Consider the following 26,747-nt stretch of genomic DNA (forward strand, 5'->3'; position numbering starts at 1 on the left):
TTGTCTCTCATTAAACTGTTGTCAAAAGCAGCATGTGCTCAGCAGTAGAAACCAGCTGCGAACTAGATTAAAAGAAGCCAACACTGAGCCTGACTATAAAATACATTACCCACACTGGGCCAATATACTGATGAGAGTCTACCACAAGAATAGGTTAGTGCAGCATATTAAGTGCAATCTTCCTCACCACTGACTCTTTTTCAAGTCATAATGAGCCACAACATTGCATACAGTTCACCCAGACAGTTCAATCACTCTGTTGTCTACTCTATCAGCCTGGTGCATATCAGCCTGGTGCATATGGTTAGTGTGGCCCTGCCTTCCAGGTTGCCCTGTTCCTCGTCTGCATATACATTTTTGGAGCATCCTAGGAATGTGAACAGTTAAACAATTAATTGTTTAATTGAAAAGCTCCGTGATAACTGGCTAGCTTACTTTATTGTTTAACGTGAGGCAAGGCATAGTCCATGAGGGAAGGCGGGGAAGGAAAGCCAGGCAGGAACCAGGAGGCAGCAGGGCAGGCAGGGAGGAAAGAGTGAGGCTGGGGGGGTGGGGTGGGAGGAAGTACCCATAGCTTATGGCAGGGGTTGTCAACTGGGGGTACGCGTACCCCCGGGGATACATGGGAAGGCCCTGTGTGGGTAAGCAAGTAGGAATGGAGCACCACCACCCACCATCCTGAGCTGCTACCACCCAGGAGCAGGGTGGGGTGAGGACACTGGCGCCCCTCTGTGGGCCGCACAGACACCATCCAGCCAGCCAGACACAGGGAGGAGAGAAGAGGAAGTTTGCACATAATGGCAGCTACCGCCACCTACCACCCTGCACTGCTGCTGCTCTGCATGTGGCCACTGCCACCCCTCCCACCCCTCTGCTCTGCATCCGCCTGGGCACCACCTTTCCCCCCACCCCCAGCTCTGCATCTGGCTGCCGGGGTTGCACTTACTGAAAAAGGTTGAAAAACCCTGGCTTATGGGCTTAAAGAGGTAAACGGCAAGCAGCCTAATGACTTGTCAATTAAGCCAGTAGCTGCTCCTTCACAGGTGCTCCCTCCCTCCCAGTATGGGGCTAGCTGCCCAGGCCCCTGGTCCTACTCTGTTTTGGGCAGTGAGTCTGCTCTTTTGCCGAAAAGCACTCCATGTCCCGGTGGGACACTTGTATGCCCTCACACACTATTGGGACCTCTAGCAACCCAAACCACCAGTTAGAATATAAACTGAAAATCCATCTCCCACCTTAACACAATGGATCTCGCCTTGGGGCAGAAAAGGTACATCATCTCTTTAACTTGTCCAAGCCTGAGTTGGGCCGTCCCCAGTCAGCAGTAGAATTGGCCAGTCCACTAGGGCAAATGAAGTACTTCTGGGCAACTCACCCTTGGGCTTCTTCTTGCCCAATTCCCAAAGTCCAATCCCAGGGTTCCTCAGTGCTATCTGTCTCTTTTGCCGTCCTCTTGTGAGGGTGCTGTTCCCACCCAGGTCTTCCTCCCATGGCTCTGCATCACTGCAGTCACCACTGCTGCATTCCTCTGCCACTTCTCAGAAGCCCTTATCTCTGTCTCCCTGGGGACAATTATCACCTGGGGACAATTACTCTTTGGCCCCCAGGTGATAGTCTTTCTAATTAACAGCTAATGAGCAGCTACCTGCCACATCTTATCTCACCTCCTTGTTTGCTCACCCCCTCACCATTACCATGAATCTGCTCTCCTTTCCTAAGAGAAGGCTCCCACTACAAGTACACACACATGCTGAGCAGTGTTGAGCTGTGCGGTCATCAAACGCTTTTACTCTGGAGGGGTCCAGCACAATGAACTATGTGGTAAATCACAAGCCTTTGATTTTGGACTAATATCATGCATAGTTTGTACATAAATAAGTGCCGAAGCGCTGCTCAAAAGTGTGTTAATGGAGCACCTGTGCTAAAATTACAGTAGTTTTAAAAAAAAAGGTAACATGCATCAATTCTGGATAAACTAAGTGCATGGGTAATATATACAAAATACCCACTACAGCTGTGTCTAATGTTAAGGTTATTGTTTTCAAATTTGCTCCTAACCTCCATGTGCTCAGGGAGAACAGGGTCTGACAGTAAGGAGAGGAGGAAGGGGAAAGAGTTGGCAGGAAGCAGAGAGCAAAGGGCTACCTTACCCGCTCCCAACCCCACCCCCCAAATTTACTTTCTCTGCTGTAGCAATGGGAGGGGGACAAATTCAAGTCAAACCTCTGATAATTAGATTCAATACCTGGAGAATTATATAACAATATATATAGAATCTATACAATATATGTAGATTCTATAATTCCATATATAGAATCCAATTATTGAAGGGTCATTTTATAATCAGGGTCACCTTCTATTTGATTAAATATGGTAACCAGTTAATCATATCTTAAATAGTAACTCAGCCACATGTTTAAGCAAGTAATGTTGTCATGTAATATGTGTAATAATTTTGTGGTTGATTTCCATTGCACCTTAAATTGAACATGTGCAGGTGGACCTTTAGACTGTGCAGGCAGACCTTGAGGGCTAGCTCCAGGCTCTTTCTTCTGCACCTGGCCCTCTGTGTGAGCTGTCCTTTGCTGTTTTGTTGTATTGTTACCCCATTTCCCCCTAATCGGCATTTATAAAAAGTAAAAAAAAAATTGAACATGTGATGGTTTCCTGCCATGAAGCCCCAGTCCCAGCTGCATGGTGGTGCTTGGTTGACAGTTCCCCCAGTCCCAGGACTGTACCCAAGTCTCTAGCTGGCTACAGTGTGATCCAGGAGTTGGGACCCACAATCAACTGATGGTCCCAGGTTGAGAGAGTCTCAGTCTGGCTCCAGTGCAGTCCTGGGACTGACAACAGTAATCAGTTGGCTGTGGCTTCCAGCCTAGGACCTAACAGGCATTTTTACATATGCTGCTGACGTGATGCCAGGCTGAGCTAATTAAAAGTGCCTGTGCGTCATGTGTATCAGTGGCACAGCATGTCTCCATGCTGAGAAAATGGTGGTGGGGTGCTTTGAACTAAAGCATACCAAACGTGTTTTATTTCAAAGCGCCCCAGTGCCATTTTCTCAGCACAGAGAAATTCTGTACCACTGATACATGTGATGCCCAAGGCTGCCAGAGCGCGTCAATGTACATCCTCCAGCAGACTCGATTAATTGAGTCTGCTCTTACATGCTGGATTTCCAGTGTGTTGGAGCAGGCTCCCTGCATGTGTGTTATTGTCCAATAGTTTCACTGAATACCTAACTTTCAACTTGCCAGTGGAGGGAGATCCTGGGTTCCCCCTGCACTGTCAAATAATAGTGGTGCAGCTGGGGCCTGATTTCTGGTCCCAGAATCACGTGTCCTGCCATCCATATGTGGCAGGGCAGGAGGTGAGATTCCTGGGATCACATTGCACCATTAAATGGACATGTGCCAGGCACCAGAGACATACAAATGTTATACAACAGTAAATGATGAGGAAAATGTCTTTAAAATAATGTTTTGTTTCATAAGGAACAATGCTGCATTGGGATGATGAACAAAATGCAGTATGCCTTTCTTGATTTATAAACTACTGGCTCGGCTACTTATATATTTTTATCCCTTCTACTGTGTACACTAATGGGCGCCCAGAAAAAGCCAGTGTTCTGCACATACTTTTCCTTTACTGCTTGGCCTTTACAATAAATAATATGGTTTTAAAGTTTTAATATTGCATTTAGGATTTTCATTCTATACATTTTACAGTTCATTTACTTTTTTTTTCCATCAGATCCGGGCTGTTACTGAAACTCGTGGGAATAGAGAAGGTGCAAGGGAGCTCCTGAGTACAATAGTGCAGAAGAAAAATTGGTTCTCTGAATTTTTGTCTGTCCTGCGTGAAACTGACCATGCAGACCTTGCAGATTATTTAAGTGGAAATACAGGAGGTAATCGTGTTGTTTTTCTAGTTTAAATGATGACTTATCATCTCTGCTTTTAATTTCTGCACTGAGGCATAGAACTCTTCACCGAATGGCATGGGTGACTGGTGCCTCCCGATTCTGGGGAGGCACCAGCGACCGATTGCTAACTGGGGGGGGGTCTTTAGAACCCCCACATTCTTGGGAGAGGGGGCGCCAGCCATTGCCCTCCACTCCCTGGCCAGCAGTGGTCAATTTCAGGGGGCTACGTGTTCCTTCTACACATCACCTATGCTGAACAGACTTCAGTGGATCTCACCCAAGAGTTACAGGGTCAGGCACCTAATATCGTAGTACATTTTTAAACATCAGGAAAAGGATTACTTCAAAATCAGAATACAATTTCCAACTTTGCAGCCCACCTTTAACTTTTTTTCACAATTCAGTATTTTAAAAATCCGCTTAATTTTGCCTATAGAGTGATTCTGAAGATTATTTTTGATAAATACAAAACAGTATTTTCAAGTTTCTCATACAAATTTCTGCCTCTTAATACCAGCAGATAACAATGAATACATCTCTTAAGGACAGAATTCAACATATCATCTTTGTGGACCATCAGAGGTCTCAGAAGAAGTTGAATACAATAAGCAAACAATCAAATAGATTAGATTAAGTTGTTCATATAAATCATGGGTATCAAACTCATCTAGCCCCATGATGGGGCTGGCTATAGTCTGGCTGGTTCAGGGCTGTGGCATGCAGCCCCAGACCTGCTGCTCCAAATTTGTGATGCACATGGTGACCACTCTACCCTGCATGCAGCCTGCATGTCACTGCAACCCACAGGCTGCACTGGGGGCTGGATGATATCTGGCCCATGGCCTGTATTTTTGACACCCCGATATAAACTGAGAAAACTTGAAAAAGCTTCAGTGTTTTAGCTACTATTAACTTTATACTACTGTGGAATAAATTATAATATTCTGGGTTTGTCCTTTCTTATTTGCTGACCAGGGGATTCTGCAACAAAAAAAAAAGAAGCAGCTCCTAAAAATATATCCCATGTTTTATAACTGACCAAGCAATATTTTAGAAGATTTAAGGTATTTCAGAAGTTATTGATTTGGTAACAAAGCTTTTATTTTTTTAATCACTTTTCTCGGGTTTTTTTCTGCCATAGCAGATACAGTCTCCTTATTTGAAGAGTTGGGACACTACACTATGGGTATTTGTTTTTATCTGTGCAAACATTTCAGGACACTAGTATTTGTCAAAATGATTTGCTAGTTCTGGTGAAAACACCAGTATATCTACATGCAGTGTAATCATATTGAAAATACAAATACCGCAAAGGACAAGTCTAAAAGAAATAGTGGTATTAAATGTTATGGACATATTGGGCACAGTTTCCATCATACTAAAATGAAAAGGTTACCTAAATCCCAAATTAGGAATCTTGAATCAACACTTAACCACGAAAAAAAGATATTCATCTCTCTGTGCTGAGTTGGATATGTAAATTTCATGCAGATTAGACTTGCTATTTTAGTTGACGTTGTTTAGAGACAGTGTTTATAAAGAAAATTGTGAGTTTTGTAATGCAGTATGTTTGTTCCTGCTTTAGAAACAGAGCATAAAGAAGATGAGCCAAAGCAACCAACAACTGCAAATGAGGAAATGGAAGTTCAAAATTCAATGTCTTCTGAAACGGCAAAGGAGCAAAAGCAAAACAATGAAGTGAATGATATCCTGTCCAGGGAAGACAGTTTATTAGAAACACTTCCTAAAAATACTTCTCTAGTTTCAGGTATCTCTAATAATTAGTATTTTGCATGACTTGATTACAGTTCAGGAATTAAAAGTACTTGAAAGCAAGATCTATAAAATATTATGGATTTCTTTGCTATGATGCTAAGGACTTCAGTGCACTTGCATGTGTGCTATTATTAAGGCTAACAAAGCAAGAACTGAAAAGGGGGAGCACTACTCTGGAGAAGTGGAGACTTCCCTGACTTCGCAGCAGCAATAATACCAAGACCTGTTGATAAGTATTCCTCGCTTGTGCACCAAATTCTGCAGCCTCTTTCATTTAAATTCAGCAAGAAGAATTTATACATACCTTGGTAGTTGAACTGACTTAATAATGAACAGACAATGGGAAAATCTTTCAAGATCAGAGGGTCCATAAGCCATCTTGTGGCCCACTTCAGAATGGCCTGTGGGTACTGTAGCAGGACCAGACCCCTGGGGTCCAGGTGGCTTCTGCCCCACTCCAGCTCCTCAGGGTACTCTCCCTTTTCCTCTCTTCTGTCATGTCTTGATGGGTTATTTTTATTGTAGAAGGAAGGCTGTACCCAGGTCCCAGAGTGAGCCCTAGCCTGGTTTGGCCAGCAGATCCCTCCCATACCCAGCTGATCCCTAGTCTTGTCCTTCAAGCCCTAGGGGGCACCCATTACCTTAAGCACTATTCATGGCTTCCTGCCCCTACAACCATGCCAGTGCTTCAGATATCACTCTGTATAGGTTTTGACTTTCTAAGTCTTAAGCCTACAAGTTACTTTGGCTGGGGACTGGTAACATAGGCCCATGGGCTCTTCCCCGGCCTTTCAGTCTCCGTCTCTTGTAGGTCTCAGGCCATCTCAGTTGCCCCCTCTGAGCTCAGGCTCCAGCTCTCTTGGCCCCAGCCTGCTTCTGTCCCATGCCTCTGCCCTTGTCTACTTGTCCATCCAGTTGCCATGGGCAAGGCCCACCTGGCTAACTAATAGCCCCGTTTTACAGGGGCTAATGGATGAATGGAACAGCTAAATTCTTAGGACAACTAAAGAAAAAAAACAGGATAGCAGTGCCATGTGGGTCAAAGGGTCAAAACATGAAAATGAGTGCGCCTGAGGGGGACACCAAGCAGAGCCCCCTGGGCTGCACCCACTGGTCCTCAAAGGCATCCAAGGAGCCAGATGATACTGCTCACTGGTGCTCTACCTGGATACGTGCTTGGACAAGTGAGAGGAAAATGGCCCTGCAGTCTCTGGGCACCTTCCCAGCCAGAGCCTCCTTCCTGGTCAAGTACAGGGCCCACTTGGCCAAGGTCAAGAGCACGTTGACCAGGAGGTCCCAGGGTAACCAAAAACAAAGAATTGGGGGGGTGAAATTCAACCAGAACTTCAAGAGGAGGTTGTAGAGCTGGAGGTGGAGAGGCTGCAGCCTGGCACTCAAGGGTCGTGTGCCAGGGTCTCCCTCTGCCTGCAAACACACCATGGTGACTGCTCCATGGAAGACCCACCAGCTGAGGTCCCCATGGGCTTGTGGGATGAGGGTGGAGTATAGGCTCAGCCACTGAGGTGCCCCAGCCATGCCCTCGCCAACTAGGTCCTGCCATTTTGTGTCTAGACAGGATGTGAGGGTGGCGTGATGGATTGTGCGGCTCACGAGCATGTAGAGGTGGCAGTGATGGAGGGTGGAAAAATGGACCAGTCTGGTGTCCTTCAGCTGGCTTTGCCCCTGACAGGTCTCAAAATCTGGCATGCCCCTCAGGCACTCCTGTGGCTTCCTTTCCACCCTACAGACATCTCCAGTTCTCCAGTATAAAACTGAAATAAAAATGCAAGCCACTGCTTTCAAGAAAAACTTCCAGATTTCCCCTCTGAGTCATCATACCACTGCCAAGATACCTCTTCCCTCTCTGGCTCTCTTAGGCCTGGGAGTACCTGTCATGGCCCACAGCTCCGACTCCCCACCAGCCTGAGCTGGCAGGAGCTCCTGTCCCTGAAGAGTTCAGGGCTGCACTGGTTCTCTGCCTCAGGGGTCCTGGCTTATGTCTCCTGGACTCCTCCCCTTCTGGCCAGGTGCCATCTTGACCGGCAGCAGGTGTGTCCCCTTAGCCTCCAGAGCAGCTTACTGCTATTTTTCTGGTCAAACTGTAGTAGCACCCTTGCATCCTACCGAGAGCACTGCCCTATTGTCCTACTGTTAGGCAGCTAGCTCTGCAATAGGTATTTGCAGCTCTGGGTCTCTAGCTGCCTACTCGCCTGCAGCTAGCCCAGGATCCTCTGTCTTCCCCCCACATCAGGTCATGCCTGCTGCAGCTTCTCTTTTCAAGTAACAGGAGCCCCTGGCTCCCTGTTACAGAAACAAGGGCACAGTGATCCACACAGGATCATGTACTGTCATGGTTGAATCATTGATGATTCAAAAGTATGCCTAATTAAGGAGCCCTTTACATCTGCTACAGTTTTAGATGGAGCCCAAGTAAAGATAGTAATCAAATTAAATCCTGCCTGCCTTGCTGAGATAAGATCTTCCCAGTGATCAACTCAAATGAGCGAGGCTGAGTAGGAGTTGGCTTTGAAAATTCCAACCCGTCAATGTATAATACTAAATAGCTTTTTAGTATGCCTTTTTGTCTAACATGGTGGTTCTCAGCCTGTGGGCTGCATGTGGCCCAGTCAGCATACTTTTGTGGCCCATGTGGCATCCTGTCATAATGTTTTTTAATTGGAGAAGAGATGAAGTATAAGGGTCAGTCATTGTCACCTTGTATCATCTGTAGATACTTGTTGCTGTGTAAAGTACGTGTAACTATGGTGCAGCACAACGCAGTGGAGAATTACAATGGGCAGTAGTGAGAAAGACAGCTGTCAAAACCGATTAAAAAAGCTGTTGGCATATCAGCTTCATTATCTTTAGATTTGCCTTTTTCATTCTTAAAATAATTTATGAAAATGAGAAATTTTTAAAGAGAGTGTTATACTTCCAACCTTTAAGAATCCAAATTCATTTTGGAAAATGATTACTTTATACTTTCATTTCTCTTTTAATGGATACTGTCAAGTGAGGACTTTGTAATGAATACTCTCATTTGCAATTGGGATAATTATCTACAAACACTTTGTGAATCCATACCACATTCTCTGCTGCCTACATGTCTTTCAGTAAAAAAAAAAAATGTTGATGGGGTACATGTAGAATAGATGCTTGGCATTTTAATTTGACCTCCCTACTGTCTTTTTACATAGAAAGTGAAAATGAGAAAAAGTCAACTTAATATTCAGAGATGGATTTCCACTAATATTATATTAAGTAGGTTGTCTTGAAAAATCTCTGAAAAAGTAGTGTAATTGATAAATTTTATTCCATCGTTAGAAAGGATGTTCTGCATTTTTTAATACAGCATAGCAGTTAGATATTTATATAAAGTATGTTTCTAATTTTTGGCTACATTTTGACAGATGTATTGCTCTTAAAGCTATGCCAGAAAATCCACATGTAGTAGATGGAAAAAGGAACAGATATTGTCTGTACCTGGGATATAAAGCTTTTTTTGTACTGATTTGGCCACCTTGAAGGCCAGTATGGAATGGTTGAGAGTCTCCTTCCAGGTCAGTATAACCAGGTGTTCACAGCATAAAACACCATCAATGATTGCATTCCTAGTAGTGGTTTTGATACGGAAGACAGATCAAGACTGGAGACTGAACTACCCATAAGATCAAGAGTTGAGCTTCCACTTCATCTTTATATTTATTTTGTTTTGTGGAAAAGAAGAGGCCTAGTTATTGTTAAGTAGCTTTCAAGGGCCCTAAAACTTGCTAAAAAGAGAGCAAGATACAATTCTGTTTTTACTGCCTAAGGTATGTTGACCACATCTCCACTTAAGATATGGTCACTCCACTCCAATTTTGAAAGCTTGTCTGCTACTACACAGTTGGTCCAATAAAATATATCACCCTAAGAAATCCTTACCAATAGCTATTATTGTAACTTTCCTTTTCCCAGGAAATGCTAAATCTCATTTTAAAATAGAATCTTTTGTTTATAATGACCATTTCATTTTGTGGATTGTTTGTTGACTGCAGCAATTCTCAGCATGTGGGCTTATTAATTGAAAACCTCCTAAGTGCTACAAGTCAGATTTTCCATAGTCTTTCCTGTGTGGGCTGATTTAAATCCTACGGCTAGAGACAGGCATTCAAAAAGCCTCAGCCTGGATTGATTCAATCTTTGCAGGTTAGTCTAACCTGCAGAGCTTGAACCAATCTGGAGGTGAACAGACATTCTCTTTTCATTCCAGTAATGCAGGCACATGCCTGCAGTGGCTCAGGCTAGAAGCCAGGGGGCACTACAGCAGCCTTCCCTTCCCTTTTACAGTCCTGAGCTGGGGGGTGGTGGGGCGTGTCCAGGCTGGGCAGCACACTCTGATTAGTCCAGCAGAGAATTGATAACAAGTGTTTATCATCTCTAACTCAGTGTTTATCACCCCATTAAGAAAACAACAGAAGGACATTACCAGCTACCTGTTGACTCTGCCTTTGTCACAGCAGGGACCCTAGCCAGCATGTGGTACGCTAGCTAATATACGGATACCTCTCCATAAGGCAGAGGGGAGGGGGGAATTCCTTTTTAACAGGGAGTGGTCAGGGGTAGGGGGTGAGCAGCCTGCAAGTCTGTATTGGAGCTGCAGCCAGGGAGCAGAGGGGAAGGGCCAGCTCTGCTGTGGAGCAGAGAGCCCCGCCAAGCCCTGAGAGCATGCCAGGATGCTGGGGTGTCTGGTTTAACTTAAACTAGCAAGGGGTCTGGGACACACATTGCTTAAACCGGTTTGACCCAAATCAGTTAAGCCTGATACTACATTCAACCAGGTTTATCTCAGACCAATTTCAGCCATTTTGAAACTGGTATATGTGCACTGAACATCTGTTCTGTTCCAGGTTTAAACCAGTTTCTGATACTTATATGTAATGTCTTTCCCTAGCCTAACAGTTTGATTTGATCATTTTCGTGCCTGCTTTTGTACTTACTAGTACTGATGTAGACAGTCTAGAATTAGGTCCTATGAACTGAATTTTCAGAAAAGATCAGTGCCCTTTTAGACACCAAAGTTTTTTTAAAAAAATAACTGCCATATCGCTGTCTTCCAGCAGAGGGAGTGCTTTAACAGTGAAATGAATTAAGTCATAATAAAGATTTTTGCTATAGTGTTTCAGTCTTCTAGTAGATACAGTTGTTACTTTTTGATTTTATTTGCAAATAGTGTAGTAGGTAAATGTTAACTTTGAGCCTTTAAATTATGTTGAAAATAAGAGTCCTTCCCACTTTTTTTTCTTAGCTGCTTAAAAAGCCACCACCTTAGTTTCATAGTTTCATAGTTAGTAGGATTGGAAGGGACCTGAGCAGATCATCAAGTCCAACCCTCTACCATGGGCAGGGAAGAATATTGGGGGCAAATGACCCCGGCAAGGAACTAAATAGTGATACAGGAAGAAATATTGAAATGTAAGTGCAAAAGAAACCTACCATCTACTCAAATCCCTTCCACTGAGGCAGGTTCAAGTATATCTAGCTCACCCCTGAGAGGTTTTTGTCTAACAAATTTTTAAAAGCTTCCTGAGAAGGAAATTTTACCATTCCCAGGTAGCCTGTTTCTTACATTTAGAAAGATGTTTTCTTAGTATCTCAATTAATTCTTTGTTGCAAATTAAACTAATTTCTTTTTGTCCCTCCCCCAGTGGACATAGTGAATAATTGTGTATTAGAAGTGACCAACCTTTTCTGTGCTGGAAGACTTATGTCTTCTTCTTTCTCTTTTCTAGACTAAACAAACCCCATTCCTTCAATCTTACCTCATAAATAAGGTTTTCTAAATAATTTATCGTTCTTGTTACATTCCTTTGGACTCTATCCCATTTGTCTTTTTGGGGTACACAGTATTCTATTTGAGACCTCACCAGTGCTTCCTATGTTTTACATAAAAGACTCACACATTAATTCATTCCAAATTAAATTTTCCTTTTTGGGGGGGGGGGGGAAGGGAAGGGGGTTTGAACAGTGTCACATCACTGAATCACATTTAGTTTGTAATCTGTTACAATCCCCAGACTGTTTCCTGCAGTTCTGATCTTTGGGTGGCCATTCTGCATTTATACTTGATTTCCTCTTCCTAAGTACAACACTTTGCAATTCCTTTTATTGAATATCATCTTGTTGACTGTGGACACCTCTAGTTAATTGCACACATTTTGAATAATGTTGTCCAGATTGCTTGCAACCTGTCCCAGCTTGGTGTCATTTACAGATTTCATAGCTAGGGGTCTACTGAACTTGAGGAGGAGCTGTCTGATTTCACAGCCAGATCCCGGGGCTAGCCGCCATTTTCATGGGCTGAGTGCAGCCCCCCATACCTCTGATTGGCTAAGGGGACCTGGCAGTCCCACCTATCCCTGCAAATTGCCTGAAACTGCAGCTTAATTACCATGATTAAGCCCAGGGAAGCCATTAATCCACATATTATTAAACTTAATCAAGGTAATTAAGCCATGGTTTCAGGTCATCCCCAAGTGGGGAGTCTGCAGGCGGCTGAACCAAGGTCCTGTTCCAGTTGTGGCAGGTAGCTGGGAGGCTGCAGGCAGCTGCATCAGGATCTGAGAAGCCCCAGCCTGGCTCATTGCACAGCCTCCCTACCTCCTGAGTGCTTAGGATGTTCAACAAGGGACTTGTCTATACCACACCAGCAGTAGTTTTAGAGAGAATGTGGCTGAGCATGTACTAATCCCTAAGTCCATTGCCATGTTCCCCAACTGGAAGCTCACACTTGAGGCGGCCCCATACTCACCTTCAGCACTTACCCATGAGCTCTTGGTCTTCAGTAGGTCTAAGAGACAGTGGAAATGAGTCTAGACATCCTTTCAGGTGAGCTTCTGACTCTGGAGTGTATTGACAGATTCACATGGGTGGAACGTACTAAACCCCATCTCCTATGAGGCCTGCAACTGATACAGTATGAAAGTTCCAGTGTTTCATTACTGTCTATCTCTTATTATCACTTTTTCATCTGTATTATACAGGACTCAAAGTTTTCATATTATCAGGAAAGTGTTTATCTGTAGTTTCCCACCATAGTTCTTCTGATTCATGTGCAGGTCAGTCCTGGACCTTATTCTGGCTGCTTTGAAGTTAAAACTGCACTGAGAGGCTGGTAAATGGATCCAAAGCAGTACACATCAATTGATGGTGCAAAAGTAACTTAGCTGGTTCTATACTGTGTGGCCCATATTGGTGGCAGACAGTATTGTATAAAAATATGGTATCATCCATATTTTTATAGAACAGCTTATATAATTGATTCTCAGCATTTACATTACATATTGAAGATAACGCCAATTTTTCATTGGACAAAAGCAAAAACAAAAAAACCTGGACAGATCCTGATATAAGAAGAAGGAAAAAAGTGTTCCAGGGCTAGGGCATAATGTGTATAGCCACACTAGGTAATCATCCACCACAGCCTGTAAGTAGCCCAATTTAGAACAGCCTTGCAGGTGCTCTGATTTTCCATAATGGAATTTAGGTGCCTAAATTACAACTTTGGGATCTGGACCTATGCTTTTGTGGCCTGGGTTGGCCTTATTTTCACATAATGCAATGGGATCTTGTGGGTCTCTGGAATATAATATAAATGTTTAGTAACTACAGTGGTATCCAGCTGCAAAATATTTCAGCACCTAACTTTGCTGTAGCTTCACTAAGAACAAAATGAACCCATAAAGGAAAGTCAGGTTGTGCTTTGCTCCTGAGTTGGTAAGAGAACAAACTTGTTATTAGCTCTTTGATTGGCTCTAATTTGAGGGCATCTAAGGGGTAAGAAATAGATTTCAGTGGCCTTTGAGTGACTGCAGGACCAAATGCTTCAGCAAAAGTCAGTGGCACCTGTACTCCAACTTTACTTAAGACCAGATATTTCAAAGTATTGAGCAGCTGCAGCATTAGGGGTATCTCTTGCACAGACACTGTTTAAGAGACTACTAATTAAAGAGTGATGGAAATTTTATAGTATAGAAAAGAAGATTCAGTTACTCCCATATATACTTGAGCTAATCTGGACTGTGTTATACTTGGTTATGGTAGACTGTACTGGTAAACTGTATCAGCTTTCATGGTAGATTGTACCATACTGACTGTACAGATGTAATTTGAGGTGTTCACTTTGAAAAGTCTTATGTCCTATATGCTACAAAGCTAAACCACTCCTTTTTTAACTTAAAACACACAAAAGGACAGGGAATATTAGCAACTCAGAGCTGGAGCAAGCTTGTTTTTTGCAAACAAATATAGTTACAACGTTTTTCATAGCACAAGGGTTTTTTTCAGTTTACTGTTTGGACTATGTCAAGATATGGTAAAGCTACTGCTAAATGACATTATGGGTTCAATGCTAGTCTCATAGCATGCAGTCACTGAGAAAAGGATTAGGACTTTGAATTAACATATGACATTTAAAAAGCCAGGATGGATTTCAGTACAACAGTCTGTCAGTGAATTTAAGAATTATTTTCATGTCATCCATACTTTTATAGAACTGTTTGTATAATCGATTCTCAGCATTTACATATTGAAGATAAAGACACTGGACAAAAGCAAAACAAAAAATCCCTGCTTCTGCTATCTTATTATATCAATAGAAAATGAACCACAGAATTTTTATCATCACTGATACATTATACACAAAGAAGTGTCCTGTTTCTTGTATCTATGATTCCATTAAATAAAACTAAACTAACAACAGAAATTAATGAACCATGAGAAAAGATTGCTGATGGAAACATTCAGGTTGCAATCCTAAGTGGAGTTTTTTGTTTTATCTTTTAGCTTGAGTGCAATACTATCAGAACACAGGAAAATTCACACCAGAAAGTGCTTGGTGGTAGTCATCTGATTACTACTACTTTCGTTTGAGCAAGGGCATATGTTTGCTTTCTGCCTGGCTAAATCCCACAGATAAATCACACTGAAGCCAGTACTATATCATCCATCTGTTGCGCTTAATTTCAGTTTTTGAAACTCCCAACTAACTTACCAGGTTGATCAAATATTTAACTTGCTCTCCTCTGTATCTTTTTCTTCATTTTGATAAACATCAGAGTATTTGCACTGATATCAAGTCTTTTAAATATTTTATGTTATTTCTTTTTCATCCAGTTACCTATTTCCTTGAAGGCTTATAAAAATTGATGCTTGGGATTTACATACAGCTGCTCATTATCCTTGCTTTGCATCTTTTTTTCCTAACCCCACCTTTTAAAACAATTATCTTTTAAAAATATCAAACTGTTACCACTTTATTGCATTAGTATCCAATTAGTAATTCACTGATGAGATACACCATATGAAATTCTTTTCTTTTAAAATATATTACAGCCAACATGTTTTAAAATTCTAGCAAGTTGTCTTTTGCACATGTTCAGTAGCCAAGATGAGCTATAGACTTGTTTCAAAATCCTATTACTTTTGAAGCAAAACCAGCTTTTATCTGAGTCAAGATATATCCTGAGTGATTAGTGTTTGTATAACACACTGAATGTATGAAACATGATGGTCTGATCCAGTACTCAATGAAGTCACTGGGACAGTGGATGTTGGATCAGGATATACATAAATGCCTCATATTATAATTAACACTGGTTTTATTAATCTGGTATGAGTTTTATTAGATATACCTTATCTGAAGATACAGATTGCTTCCAGAAGTAATGTCTGTGGCTAATATCCCCTCTATCCACACTACGTTTGGTGGTAGTCTCAAAGGTATAGATGTACCACAAGCTTCACTTAAGACAGAGTCGTCTCTGTGGCAATGCACAGCATATTTCCTTTAAAATCCATCCAGGCTTCTACCAGTTCACTGCATGTGGAACTTCCACTACTCAAATTCTTTTGAACAGTTTGACGGTAAATCTCATGCAAAGATTAATACAGTTCCTAGCTATATATTTATTACTTGTTTCCTGCTTATATTATATTGTAAACAATTCTGCCAGGTCTGCTTTTCAACACAGTTTCTTGTCTGAATATATGTATTTCCTTCAAAATTCAACTTTTTACTCTGTCCAAATATCTGTAGAACATTTCCTGCTAGCTAAAGGAAAATTCTTTTTTTGAATCAGGAAAAGTTATAGGGAAAGGCCTTTATTTCACTCTGAAAACATATAATATAGTTAAATTCACATTGGTTTACATGACTTCACTTGTAATTTATATCATTTTCATGTAATTTTCTCTATTTGATTTTTATTTTTAGATGAAGATGATGCAGATAGTAGAGCTTCCCCGGAACCAGAGCTGGTCCTCCGAGATTACCAGATGGAGGTTGCAAAACCAGCACTGAACGGAGAGAATATTATAATATGTCTCCCTACAGGCAGTGGTAAAACTAGAGTAGCTGTTTACATTACCAAAGATCACCTGGATAAGAAGAGAAGAAAATCAGAGTGTGGAAAAGTTATAGTACTTGTCAATAAGGTATCTTGTGCCATAAAAGCAGTATTAGCTATTTGTAATGTTATTTTGGACATATGAAATTATTGCAAATTGGTATAACAATAATACAGACTGTAGATATGAAAAACCTGTCTAGATACAGATATAAAGCCAAAGAACCTCACTTTACGCCAGTACTGCTGAAAGCCTAATCTACCTAGCTCATTTTCTATAGAAAAAAGTTATCAATTGCTTGTGTCATGAGTAGTAATTTGGATAATTAAAACTGAAAATATTATTTGGAAAAGTCTAAATTTACTTTTCATCATTAGGCTACTTGTACATATGGGTGTGTTAGTGAGAACCACCTAATGAGTCCCACTTTTCTTTGTAAGAAATTTTTAGATTCATAGATATTAGGGTTGGAAGGGTCATCAACAGACCATCGAGTCTGACCCCCTGCCTGGGCAGGAAAGAGTGCTGGGGTCAGATGACCCTAGCCAGATGCCTGTCCAGCCTTCTCTTAAAGACCTCCAAGGCAGGGGAGAGCACCACCTCCCTTGGAAGCCCATTCCAAATTTTGGCCACCCTTACCATGAAGTTTTTTCCTGATATCTAGCCTAAATCTGCTCTCTGTCAGTCTGTGACCATTGTTCCTTGTTAACCCAAGAGGCGTCCCAGTGAACAGACCATCTCCGATCCCTTACTGTGCCCCACTTATGAATTTGTAGGCGGCCACAAGGGCATAGAGGGGAAGGATCACCTCCTTGGATCTGCTTTAGTCATGTTTTTCTGGTTAGTTCCCTTAAAACAGCTCAGTACTGCAAGGAAATGTATAAATTAAGTTTTTTAAATTGAAATATTAAAGTATAGTAAAAATTCTTTTGCCATTAGAATTTTTAAATAGACACAAAAGAACAATACAAGGCCCCATCTTAAAAATATCTACCAGTGTGAAACAAAATTATATAAATCCAGAACATATTCTTCTTGTTGAAAAAAATGCAAAAGAGCCAGAATGAAGAGGGAAATTCTGTAGCCTTGGAAGGAAGTCGTTTTATCATATGTTGTCTCATTCAGAACTGTGTGCACAATAGAATGCCTTCTGTGAATGCTCTTCAGTTGAAACTCTTCTTTACAAACTTCTGTTCAGGTACCATTAGTGGAACAGCACTTCCGAAAGGAGTTCTATCCATTCCTGAAGCATTGCTATCAAGTTACTAGATTAAGTGGTGATTCTCAGATGAAGATTTCATTCCCTGAAGTTGTCAGGAAAAATGATGTCATTATAAGTACTGCTCAGATCCTTCAGAATTCAATGTCGAATGCAGCTAAGGAAGATGAAGAAGGTATCCATTTATCAGGTGAGTTTTTCTGTCTCAAGTTTTCACTTAGAGTGGTTACTCTGGAAAATAACAGGGTAAAAATGCTAGGGCAGGATTCAGTGCTTATTCTTTCATAATAACGTTTTTCTAACCCTTAATTCTGCAAACTGAAGCCCAAAATAGGTCCTTTCGCCTTATGTGTGACCACCAGAAACTTATTTATGGATTTATTGCTAGCTTCTCTGCAGTTCTTTCCCTTCAGTGGGTTTGTGAAAATGAATAGATTGGATGATGCATAGAAGGTATAGAACCCAGCTCACACAAATCTCAGCTGTTTTGTTCTGAGAGGGAGGCTGGGCAAAATAGTGACTAAAATAGCTTTTACCCTGAAGTCATATTTTTTCAGTGATATATAGCATTTCCTAGATGCGCTGTTGGAGACCCAAGTAAAATGCCTTTTGTTTAGTTCCCAGTGCTCCTACCCAGCTCCTTACCATTACTCATAGACTCTTAATTTTTACTCTTACCTGCCTATGAAAATAGTACAGGGAACCATTTTATGTCTTATAATTTGTAATTTAAAACAAAACTAAGCATCCCTGACAGGGTTTCTTTCCAACTGCAGTACTGTGGACTTCTTGTTGTTGAATTTAAATGAACATCTGACTGGAAAAAAAGAAAAGCAAACAATATCTAAATCACCCTTCATGATTACGTGGCCTGTGTTCTCATCGTTTTTCTGTTCTTACCAACAGCCTTTGTTCTCTTCTATAAATTACTTTCTATGCATACAACATAGTTTCTTTTTATTTTTAAATTAACTGTTGTACTTAAGACTACTCCATCTACTTTATGCTGTGAGCTTTCTGGGCAAGGCTGTCTCTTTTGGAATGTCTGGAATGCTCCTCACAAGTCATGGGTGTTCCTATGAAGAAATAATAATAAAATACAATTTATGTTGTGTATCTGTTCATAGAAGAATGTAGGGCTGAATCAAACTGTGGCAGATTCTCTCTAATGGTTAAGCATGTTCCTGGGGCTCAGATCATTCTCATGTAATTTTTGCAAAAGTTTTGACACTTTCTATGTAAGGTAAAAAATACTCTGTGCTTTAAAAATGTTGTTTCAGACAAAGATTTCAATGTTTACTGTGATACATATAAATATAGTTGCATAAGATTTATTTTCTGTTAAAGCCCATATATGTTAGAGTTGAGAGAAACTAATAAAGGCTTAGTATCCTTGCCCCGTAGAGGATTGACTTATTCATGTACTATGTTTAAAGGAGAAGTAACTGTTTTATACTGGTTATGTTTTTCAGCTTTTTCTCTTATCATTATTGATGAATGTCATCACACCCAGAAGGAAGGTGTCTACAACAATATAATGCGAAGTTATTTAAAAGAAAAGATGAAAAATAAGAAACTAAAAAAAGAAAATAAACAAGTGATTCGACAGCCTCAGATCCTGGGACTGACTGCTTCACCTGGTGTGGGAGGTGCAAAAAATCAAGCAAAAGCTGTAGAACATATTCTGAAAGTAAATACCCCTTAAAGTCGATAATAACAAAGCAAAACTATTGAAGTCAGTATTGGGCCTTAAAAGTATCATCCAGTTGTTGGTCTGTACATACCATTTGATTTTATAAGTTCATTAGCAAATTCTTCCACTGAAGTATTTGTATAAGTAGGGACTAAATCTAGTCTAGGTTTGCAGGATCAGGTACACAGATGAAGTGACTTCAGTTGAAAGGCATACTGAATGCATGAATTCTCAGATTAAGAGTAGGCATAACCAGTTTTCACAAAGGAGCAACACTTTATTTGCAGGTATTTTTAATTCTAGAAACAGAAGATTCTACTAGAAACAGTAGAATATTTCCAAGTACGCAGTGTTTATTGCATGCATTCTGGGGGGGCTGCTAATGAGTTGCATAGGATAAAGCAGCTATACACTTCCTATTCAACAGGTGTAATTCATTTAAGAGAGAACAGTGATCAATCAGAAGTATTTGTTTCTAATATGTGGAACTGTTAACCAAGGACAAATCAGTAATTTGGATAAGCTCCTGAGTTAGTATCTCTGTTCTCAAAGACATTTCCAGTTATTTTTGCACTTCTATGTCCAGTTCTAATTTCTATAATTGCTCAATTTTATTTTATTTTACTATTCTATCTTATCTAAATATTCTTTTTTATGCCCCAGTTTTTCACATTTAAATCTTTCCTTTCCCAGTATGCATCTTACACTGCATATTCATATTTGTTTGCTTCTGTCTTTCCTGGGTACAGGGCTAACATTTGAAAGGCCTAGAAAGTAGTTTGATTAGTTTTGTCTGAGATGCCTTTCAAAAAGTAATGACATTTTCCATTACTGTACAATAATTACATACTGCCTTTTTAGGCTGAACTTAAGTTAAAGCCAGGTATTTTGAAACACAGTATTTAAATTAAGAATGTGCATGTACTGAACTTGTATGTCATATAACTCACAGAATATTTGAAGATTAAAAAAATCTCCCTCTTATCCAGATATGTGCAAATCTTGATGCTTGTAGAATAATGACTGTTGAAGAACATGCCTCCCAGCTGACTGATCAAGTGAAGGAACCATATAAGAAGTTTGTGATTGCAGATGATAAAAGAAAAGTATGTATATTTTGTAAAGCTTTAGCAGCAAAATGCATTGCTCTTTAAAGAGAGGCAAAATTTTCTTAGGGTGGTATCTTTTATTAGAATAGTTAGACAAGCTTTCAAATGCAAGACATTCTTTCTCAGGTCTGATCACAAAAAACTAGGCACAGCACAGAGACTTAAGAAGATGTCATTATTGATCTTTAAAGATATAATCCCTGTAGTTAAGGCTTTAAGGTTGTTGCTGTTGCCTTGCAGGTCCACCTGGCAGCTTTGGATAGTATAGCTTAATGAACGCCATAAATTCCCCAAAAGGCCCCAAGATATTTCTACCCATCTAATGATAAACTAACTCTTTTGTAGAAGAAGAAAATATATTAATGAATATAAGGGAGAATGTCTATGTTACTGATATGCTGTATTTCTTAATATGGATAGAGTCAAGGAAGGTCAACTTAAATGGAAATCTTTTAACATCTCTTCAAAAGGTTGTTTCTTGTATTTCTATTTAGCAAGAGTGTTGGTTAAGATTGTGCTGTGATGAAATATGTTATTACTTTAAATTTGCTAATAGTGTAGGCTATGGACAAATTGTCATGATGTACTACATTTCATTTCCTTGGTGTTAGTGCTTAGATAGGGAAGTATTTTGAGCAACATCAATTGCTTTTTATAAATCAAAATGTTAAGTTTTTAAGAATTTACAGTTTATAATATTCAGTTGAAAAGGTCATTTTATTCTGCTATTTTCATGATATTTATAAGTGTTATGACTTTTCAATAATTTGCTTTTAGGACCCTTTTAAAGAAAAAATTATAGCGATCATGCAAGAGATTCATACCTATTGTCAACTCAGTGCAACTTCTGAGTTTGGAACTCAGCCTTATGAACAGTGGGTAGTTAAAGAAGAGAAAAGAGGTAAATTAAAAAAAAATGCTTTAATATAATCTATGAATATCATGGCCATGGATATTGAGGATTGTTTACTGAAAAACAATGATGTGTGTGATCTATATGTTGTTGTTTTTAGCTGCAAAAGAAGAGAAACGCAAAGAACGTGTCTGTGCAGAACATTTGAAGAAATACAGTGATGCCTTACAAATTAATGACACAATCCGAATGATCGACGCATACAACCACCTCAATAACTTCTATAAAGAGGAGAAAAGCAAGAAAGCAAAAATAAGGGATGACGATGATGATGATGATGATGATGATGATGATGAGCCAGTAGCACCAAAACAGGATGCAACTGATACATTTCTGTTAAATTTGTTTTATGGTAAGCATGAAACCTGTGGTATGTAATACATGACAAGTGCTGACAAACTCCTGATTTGCCTGGGTACCTTGATATATAGTGGTCATTTCTAAAGTATCTGTGTTTAACAATATGCTGTGTACAGTACATTAAAGAAAGCAGTGGTGCCCAATCTTCCTGAGCTGTGGGCTGGATGAGTGGTGCAAGATTGGTCTGCAAGCTGGATGTACTGTGCAGGATCTGTCCATGGGCTATCCCACTATGTGGCCCCAGCCCTACACACCAGATTGCCCCCATGACTTGATTGGGCTTGCTGCCCTGGCTGTAGCCCCACACACACTGAATCAAGTCCACTGCCCTTGCCCCTCATACCACGTCATCTGGCTACAGGGCTTGGAAATTTGAAAGCAAAGGAGCAGTGGCAGCATTTATTGCCAGTGCTCCCTCACTGCCAGACTCACTTTTCAGACTTTTGGAGAGCCCCACAGGCCAGATGACATGGCTCTGGGCCAGAGGTTGAGAACCACTTCATTAAATGATGTATCAGCGTTAGGCAGTATGTCCAGGTCAAAATACATAATTACTGCAGAAATATTTTCATGTTGAGTAGTTCACATCATGTTAAAAGTTGATGTTCTCAACAGAGGCATATCTGAAATAATGTCTGTAGATAGATCTTTTTATTAATACTCTTGTGTAAAGCAGTAATTGTATTTGCAAAGGCAGGGTATTGCAGAAAGCATATTTATAGAAGGCCATGCAGCTGTAACTTTGTTCCATATAGTGTTTTACTTCATAAGGAACTGAAGAGTTATTTATTTACTTATTTTTAAACACTGGAGCCTCTTTCATAACATAGAAATTCTCTTATATGAGCATTCTAATAAGCATGGACTCAGTCTTCCCAAAGTCACCAGCCCATAAATACACACATATTTTAAATGCTGCTATTTCTTAAATAGGAGATTTTTAGTATTAAAATGTGAGAGCTATTCTCAAGCTTCTTTCTAAATAATATGAGTATAAAATACTGGTTATACTGGAGATATTAAAATGATGATGGTAGTGTTTGCATTCTTGTATAGAAAATCTAATTAGTAAGTAGCTTCCTTGCTTATTTTCACCATAAAGTGTAGTTCTTTTGGGTGTTTTTTTTTTATTTGTTGCTAACATTTTTTAACTAACACAAAGTAATTAAAGAGTAAACTGTGTGCCACAGTTCCTTATGTGGAAAAATTAGCCACTATGAGGGGAGAAGTATATGATAAGTTACTGATCACTCTGCTTTTATTTACATGATGCTTTGTTGATTAATATCTACTGTATTTAAAGAAAAAAGGAAACAGTTGAAAACAATTGCTGGCAAGCCAGAATATGAGAACGAAAAGCTAACAAAGTTGCGAAACACTTTAATGGAAGAGTTCACAAAGACAGATGAAGCAAGAGGAATTATCTTCACAAAAACTCGACAAAGCGCATATGCCCTTTTTCAGTGGATCAAGGACAATGCAAAATTTGAAGAAGTGGGAATTAAAGCTCATTACCTTATTGGTGCTGGACATAACAGTGAATTCAAACCCATGACTCAGGTACAAAACTGTAACAAAATAATTATCAGAAGGCTATTAAAAGTTTGTGCACATCTTAAAGCTGCAGGTTATTAAATCATTAGTGCAGAGACTTGGGTTCTACTCCTACATCTGCCACTGGTCTCACACATAAGCTGCCTCTTGTGCGCATCACTAATTCTCTTAATTGCCACAGTCAACATGATAATTAATAGTGTCTAAGGGCCAACTAAAAATGAAACCTCATTATGCCAGGCACTATATAGGCAAAGAGTTTATAAGCTGAGTCCTCTCTGCAAGGGGGCAGTGAGGGAAGGGAAAAGAATGTACTGCTTGGGTCTGCAGACTCATTTCTCCATGATTCACTTTTCTGTCTGAAGAATGGGGGGAGTAATGCCAATCTTTTGTAAAGAGCTTTCAAATCATCAGATGAAAAGTACAGATAGACAAAGTATTGTTACTATTTTAAAATACATCAGTTGAGAATGAGTCTCTTTTTCACTTCTGAGGTAGATCAGGGGATCAGAATTTTAAGGCTGTGCTTTCACTTCCAAAAGTCTGTTTATACCATAGGACAACTGACACAAATTAGTTATTTCATTGTAAGAGCAGGGTGAAGAAAAGGCATTAGAGTTTTACCACACAAAAAATTAGGTGAGGTTACCCAGCATTGCTGGACCCACCAACTGTGGAGAACTTTAAGTGCCTTGTCTCTTCACAGTGCTGCCTTGTGCCACGTAGACTTTCTGCAAAGTCACCTAAGCTAGCTCTGTGCATGCTAACTCCTGAGCTGGAAGCAGCATAGCTGAGTTCACATTATATTAACTGCTGTTTAGCTCTGCTGAGGAACATTGCTAATCAACAGGGATCCAGGTTTCCAATTTGCCACAGAAAAATGTGGTAAAACCTGGATTTTTCTCATTTTAAGGAGAAAAACCCAGATTTCCTCATTTTAAGAAGGAAGATGCAGGAAATAGTGTGTTTTCCCTTACAAACTTTCAGAGTTCCAATCTGCAAGGGGCTGGGGGGAGCAGGAGAAGGGCGATCAGCAGGGGGTGCTATGTGCATGTTCGCATATACACATGCATGTGGCTGCCAGGCAGCCTGGAGAACAGTTCCTACAGGTAAGTAGGAGGGAGGGGTGCGGATTGAGGCCCCCATAGCGAAGGAGGAAGTTAGGCAGGGCTGGCGCTGCTGCCCAGCTTGGATGGGGCTTGAGGCCCAGGGCCAGAATGCACACCTGCAGGGCAGGGAACAGGACAGAGCTGCAGGCAACTCCCGAAGGCAGCATGGGGTGCATGTGCCCCCCGGATTTGTGCACAGGGTGGCCTGCCCACTGCGGGCTCAAACTCCCTGCCCTGCTGACCTCCTGGGGCTTCCATTACCCAGCAAGTGAGACCTGGCACAGCAGGGCAGAGCAGGACAGGAAAGTTCAGTGCCACCACAATCCCTATGCCGCCCTGGTGAGGCACCCCCTACCTGCCTGGCAGCAAAACGGGTAGTGGCATAGAGTTGTGCCCCTCACTGCCACCAGATGGGCAGGGGGCAGGGGGCACAGAGCTCCCACTGGTGGCAACAAGCTTCCCTGCCCACCCCCAATCTGCCCTGTTACACTGAGTCCTGCTTGCTGGGTTGCAGATGTCCCATACAGAAGGCAGCAGGGTGGGGAGTCCAAGCTCACAGCAGCCAGCCAACATCTGCCCCTCACAGGCTGCACTTTGGCTGTGCCACCCATGGGGGAGAGGGATCCACTGCAGCAGCTGCTGCCTCCCGCAGGCAGCAGCCAGAGCTCTGGCACTGCTGTGGGGGCAGGGGGGTGCAGACCTGGGTCCCTGGCCCCATAGCCCTGACAGCTGGGGTCTCCTCCAGCAGGGCTGCGGGGCTGTGATTGGGGAGTGAGGGGCAATGTCATGGGCAGGGCTGCTCAGCATCACAAAGCAGTTAGAGAGGGAGGGGGGACAGCTGCAGCTGGACCCAAATCCTGGTGAGCAAAAGGGGCAGTGGGAGCTCTCATTTTCCATAATTAACCCCAAATCACCCAAATGTATAGATATTTAGAATTTATTTAATTATAGTGATTGAGGCACTAATAGGCTTCCAATTTGCTTTAAAATTATAAATATATCAATAAAATATTGTGTTCAACTGAAACCTATGCATATAGTGCCATTTCATTTTAATCACGGAAAAGCATGGATTTGGGAGTTTTTAATCAGAGAATTCGCAAATTTATTTTCTTTAAATTGGAGAATTTGCGATTTTTGAACAGAGAAAACCAGGATCCCTGCTAATCAGCCTGGGCACAATGCCATGCAGATATGGTAGTACCATTTACAGTTGAGCAAGTAGCATGGGCAAAGCTAACTCAGATAGCTGTACACAAAGCATTGCCTTGCACCATGCAGGCATACTCCCAGTTTTTTGCTGTAAAATCTTACTGTGCACTAGTTACCTCAGTGTCAAAAAGACATTTTTGTTTGCCTATGAAGGGAAAATCTCTGGGCACATGCACATGAAGAAGTTACTAAAGGTAAAGGAGGGCTGAGAATACAGTACATCAGCTATGCAAATAACCACACCATGTACTTATTTTACATTACAGTAAATGAAAGATAATCCATGGGGTAAGAGTGCTCATGGGCAGTTACTTCAGAAAAACTGACACACTCTTACCTTGCCTGCTGATAGCCAGAATTAGCAAGTTGTTTAGCAATCACAACTGTGATATGTATTTCATAGAGGAGGAACCTTAAACTTACTACTTAATTGTCATCTCTATAGCAATATGGGTTTTTTTTAGTATAGGGGTGTAGGTTGTAGCCATGTTTGTCTAAGGACATAGGCAGACAAGGTTATTTGGGTAAATCTGATATCTTTTATTAGACCAACTCAAATAGTTGGAAAAATTCTTCTTAGCAAGATTTTGGGTTTAAATACCTTTCATTAGGTTGAGAAAACATCTGCTTTTTTAGTATTTAATTTATGGTAAGTAAGAAATTTTTTAACAGTAGACTGAATTGTTTGCTTTTGTATTTAGTACACTGACATCAATGATGTAAATCATTTCCTATATTATCTTTGTACATTAGTTTAATGTAGTGGTGCTTAAGCTTTCCAGTCCTGAAGATCACATGAGTTTATAGATGAGGCCCTGCAGGGTTAGTCTGTGGGCTGGATCCTGCATGCCAGACCCGTGTTGGACGGCAGATCCAGCCCCATGCTGGCCTGACCCCGCACAACGGATCTGGCTGTAGAGTGACCCCACATGCTAGCCCAGCCACAGACAAGTGATATAGTATGCAGGGTCATGTCATTGGTGCTTCACACCAGGTCTGGCACTGCTTTCCACTGCCAAATTTACAGAATATTAGGGAGTCCCTGTAGGCCAGATGACAAGGCCCTGAGGGCTGGATCTGGTTCACAAGCCAGAGGTTGAGCACCACTGGTTTAATGAAACAACCTCACTTTTAAGTCACAGCAGTACTGGTCCCTTTGTATATCCTGGTACTAATCTGATTTAGTGGACTGTTTTTCTTTTTAATATAGTTTAACTTTTGCATTTTCAAAAGTAAAAAAATTCTGTATTATCACATTAAATCACATTATTTCATTAAAAGGAAGGAACAACTTTGAATATTACTGACTTCTATTTTTTCCTTGCATTGCTGTTTACTTCATTTGCATAAGTCCATATGCTTTACACTATGGCTGGATAATTATTGAATGAGAAATTGCCAAAATTCACAATTAATTTTATTCACAAAAAATCACTCAACCAGGTCTACTTAATGCTGTTTTGTTTGTTGACCTTTCTTTCTCCACAG

The 26,747-nt window shown here is 40.9% G+C and overlaps 1 protein-coding gene across 1 annotated transcript in view; it reads left to right on the top strand.

The window, feature by feature from the left end:
• Positions 1-26,747, top strand: part of IFIH1 (interferon induced with helicase C domain 1) — a 48,027-nt gene that overhangs the window by 13,418 nt on the left and 7,862 nt on the right. The window contains exons 2-10 of the mRNA XM_090045608.1: positions 3,757-3,913; positions 5,514-5,696; positions 15,957-16,177; positions 17,289-17,499; positions 18,782-18,999; positions 19,992-20,108; positions 20,889-21,012; positions 21,125-21,376; positions 22,688-22,944. Coding sequence (XP_089901734.1) covers positions 3,757-3,913; positions 5,514-5,696; positions 15,957-16,177; positions 17,289-17,499; positions 18,782-18,999; positions 19,992-20,108; positions 20,889-21,012; positions 21,125-21,376; positions 22,688-22,944 — 1,740 coding nt within the window. The remainder of the gene's footprint in view (positions 1-3,756; positions 3,914-5,513; positions 5,697-15,956; positions 16,178-17,288; positions 17,500-18,781; positions 19,000-19,991; positions 20,109-20,888; positions 21,013-21,124; positions 21,377-22,687; positions 22,945-26,747) is intronic.

The sequence above is a fragment of the Crocodylus siamensis genome, chromosome 4 (genome assembly GCF_052110815.1).
Source record: "Crocodylus siamensis isolate JL-2025a chromosome 4, ASM5211081v1, whole genome shotgun sequence".
In the NCBI taxonomy this organism is placed as follows: domain Eukaryota; kingdom Metazoa; phylum Chordata; order Crocodylia; family Crocodylidae; genus Crocodylus; species Crocodylus siamensis.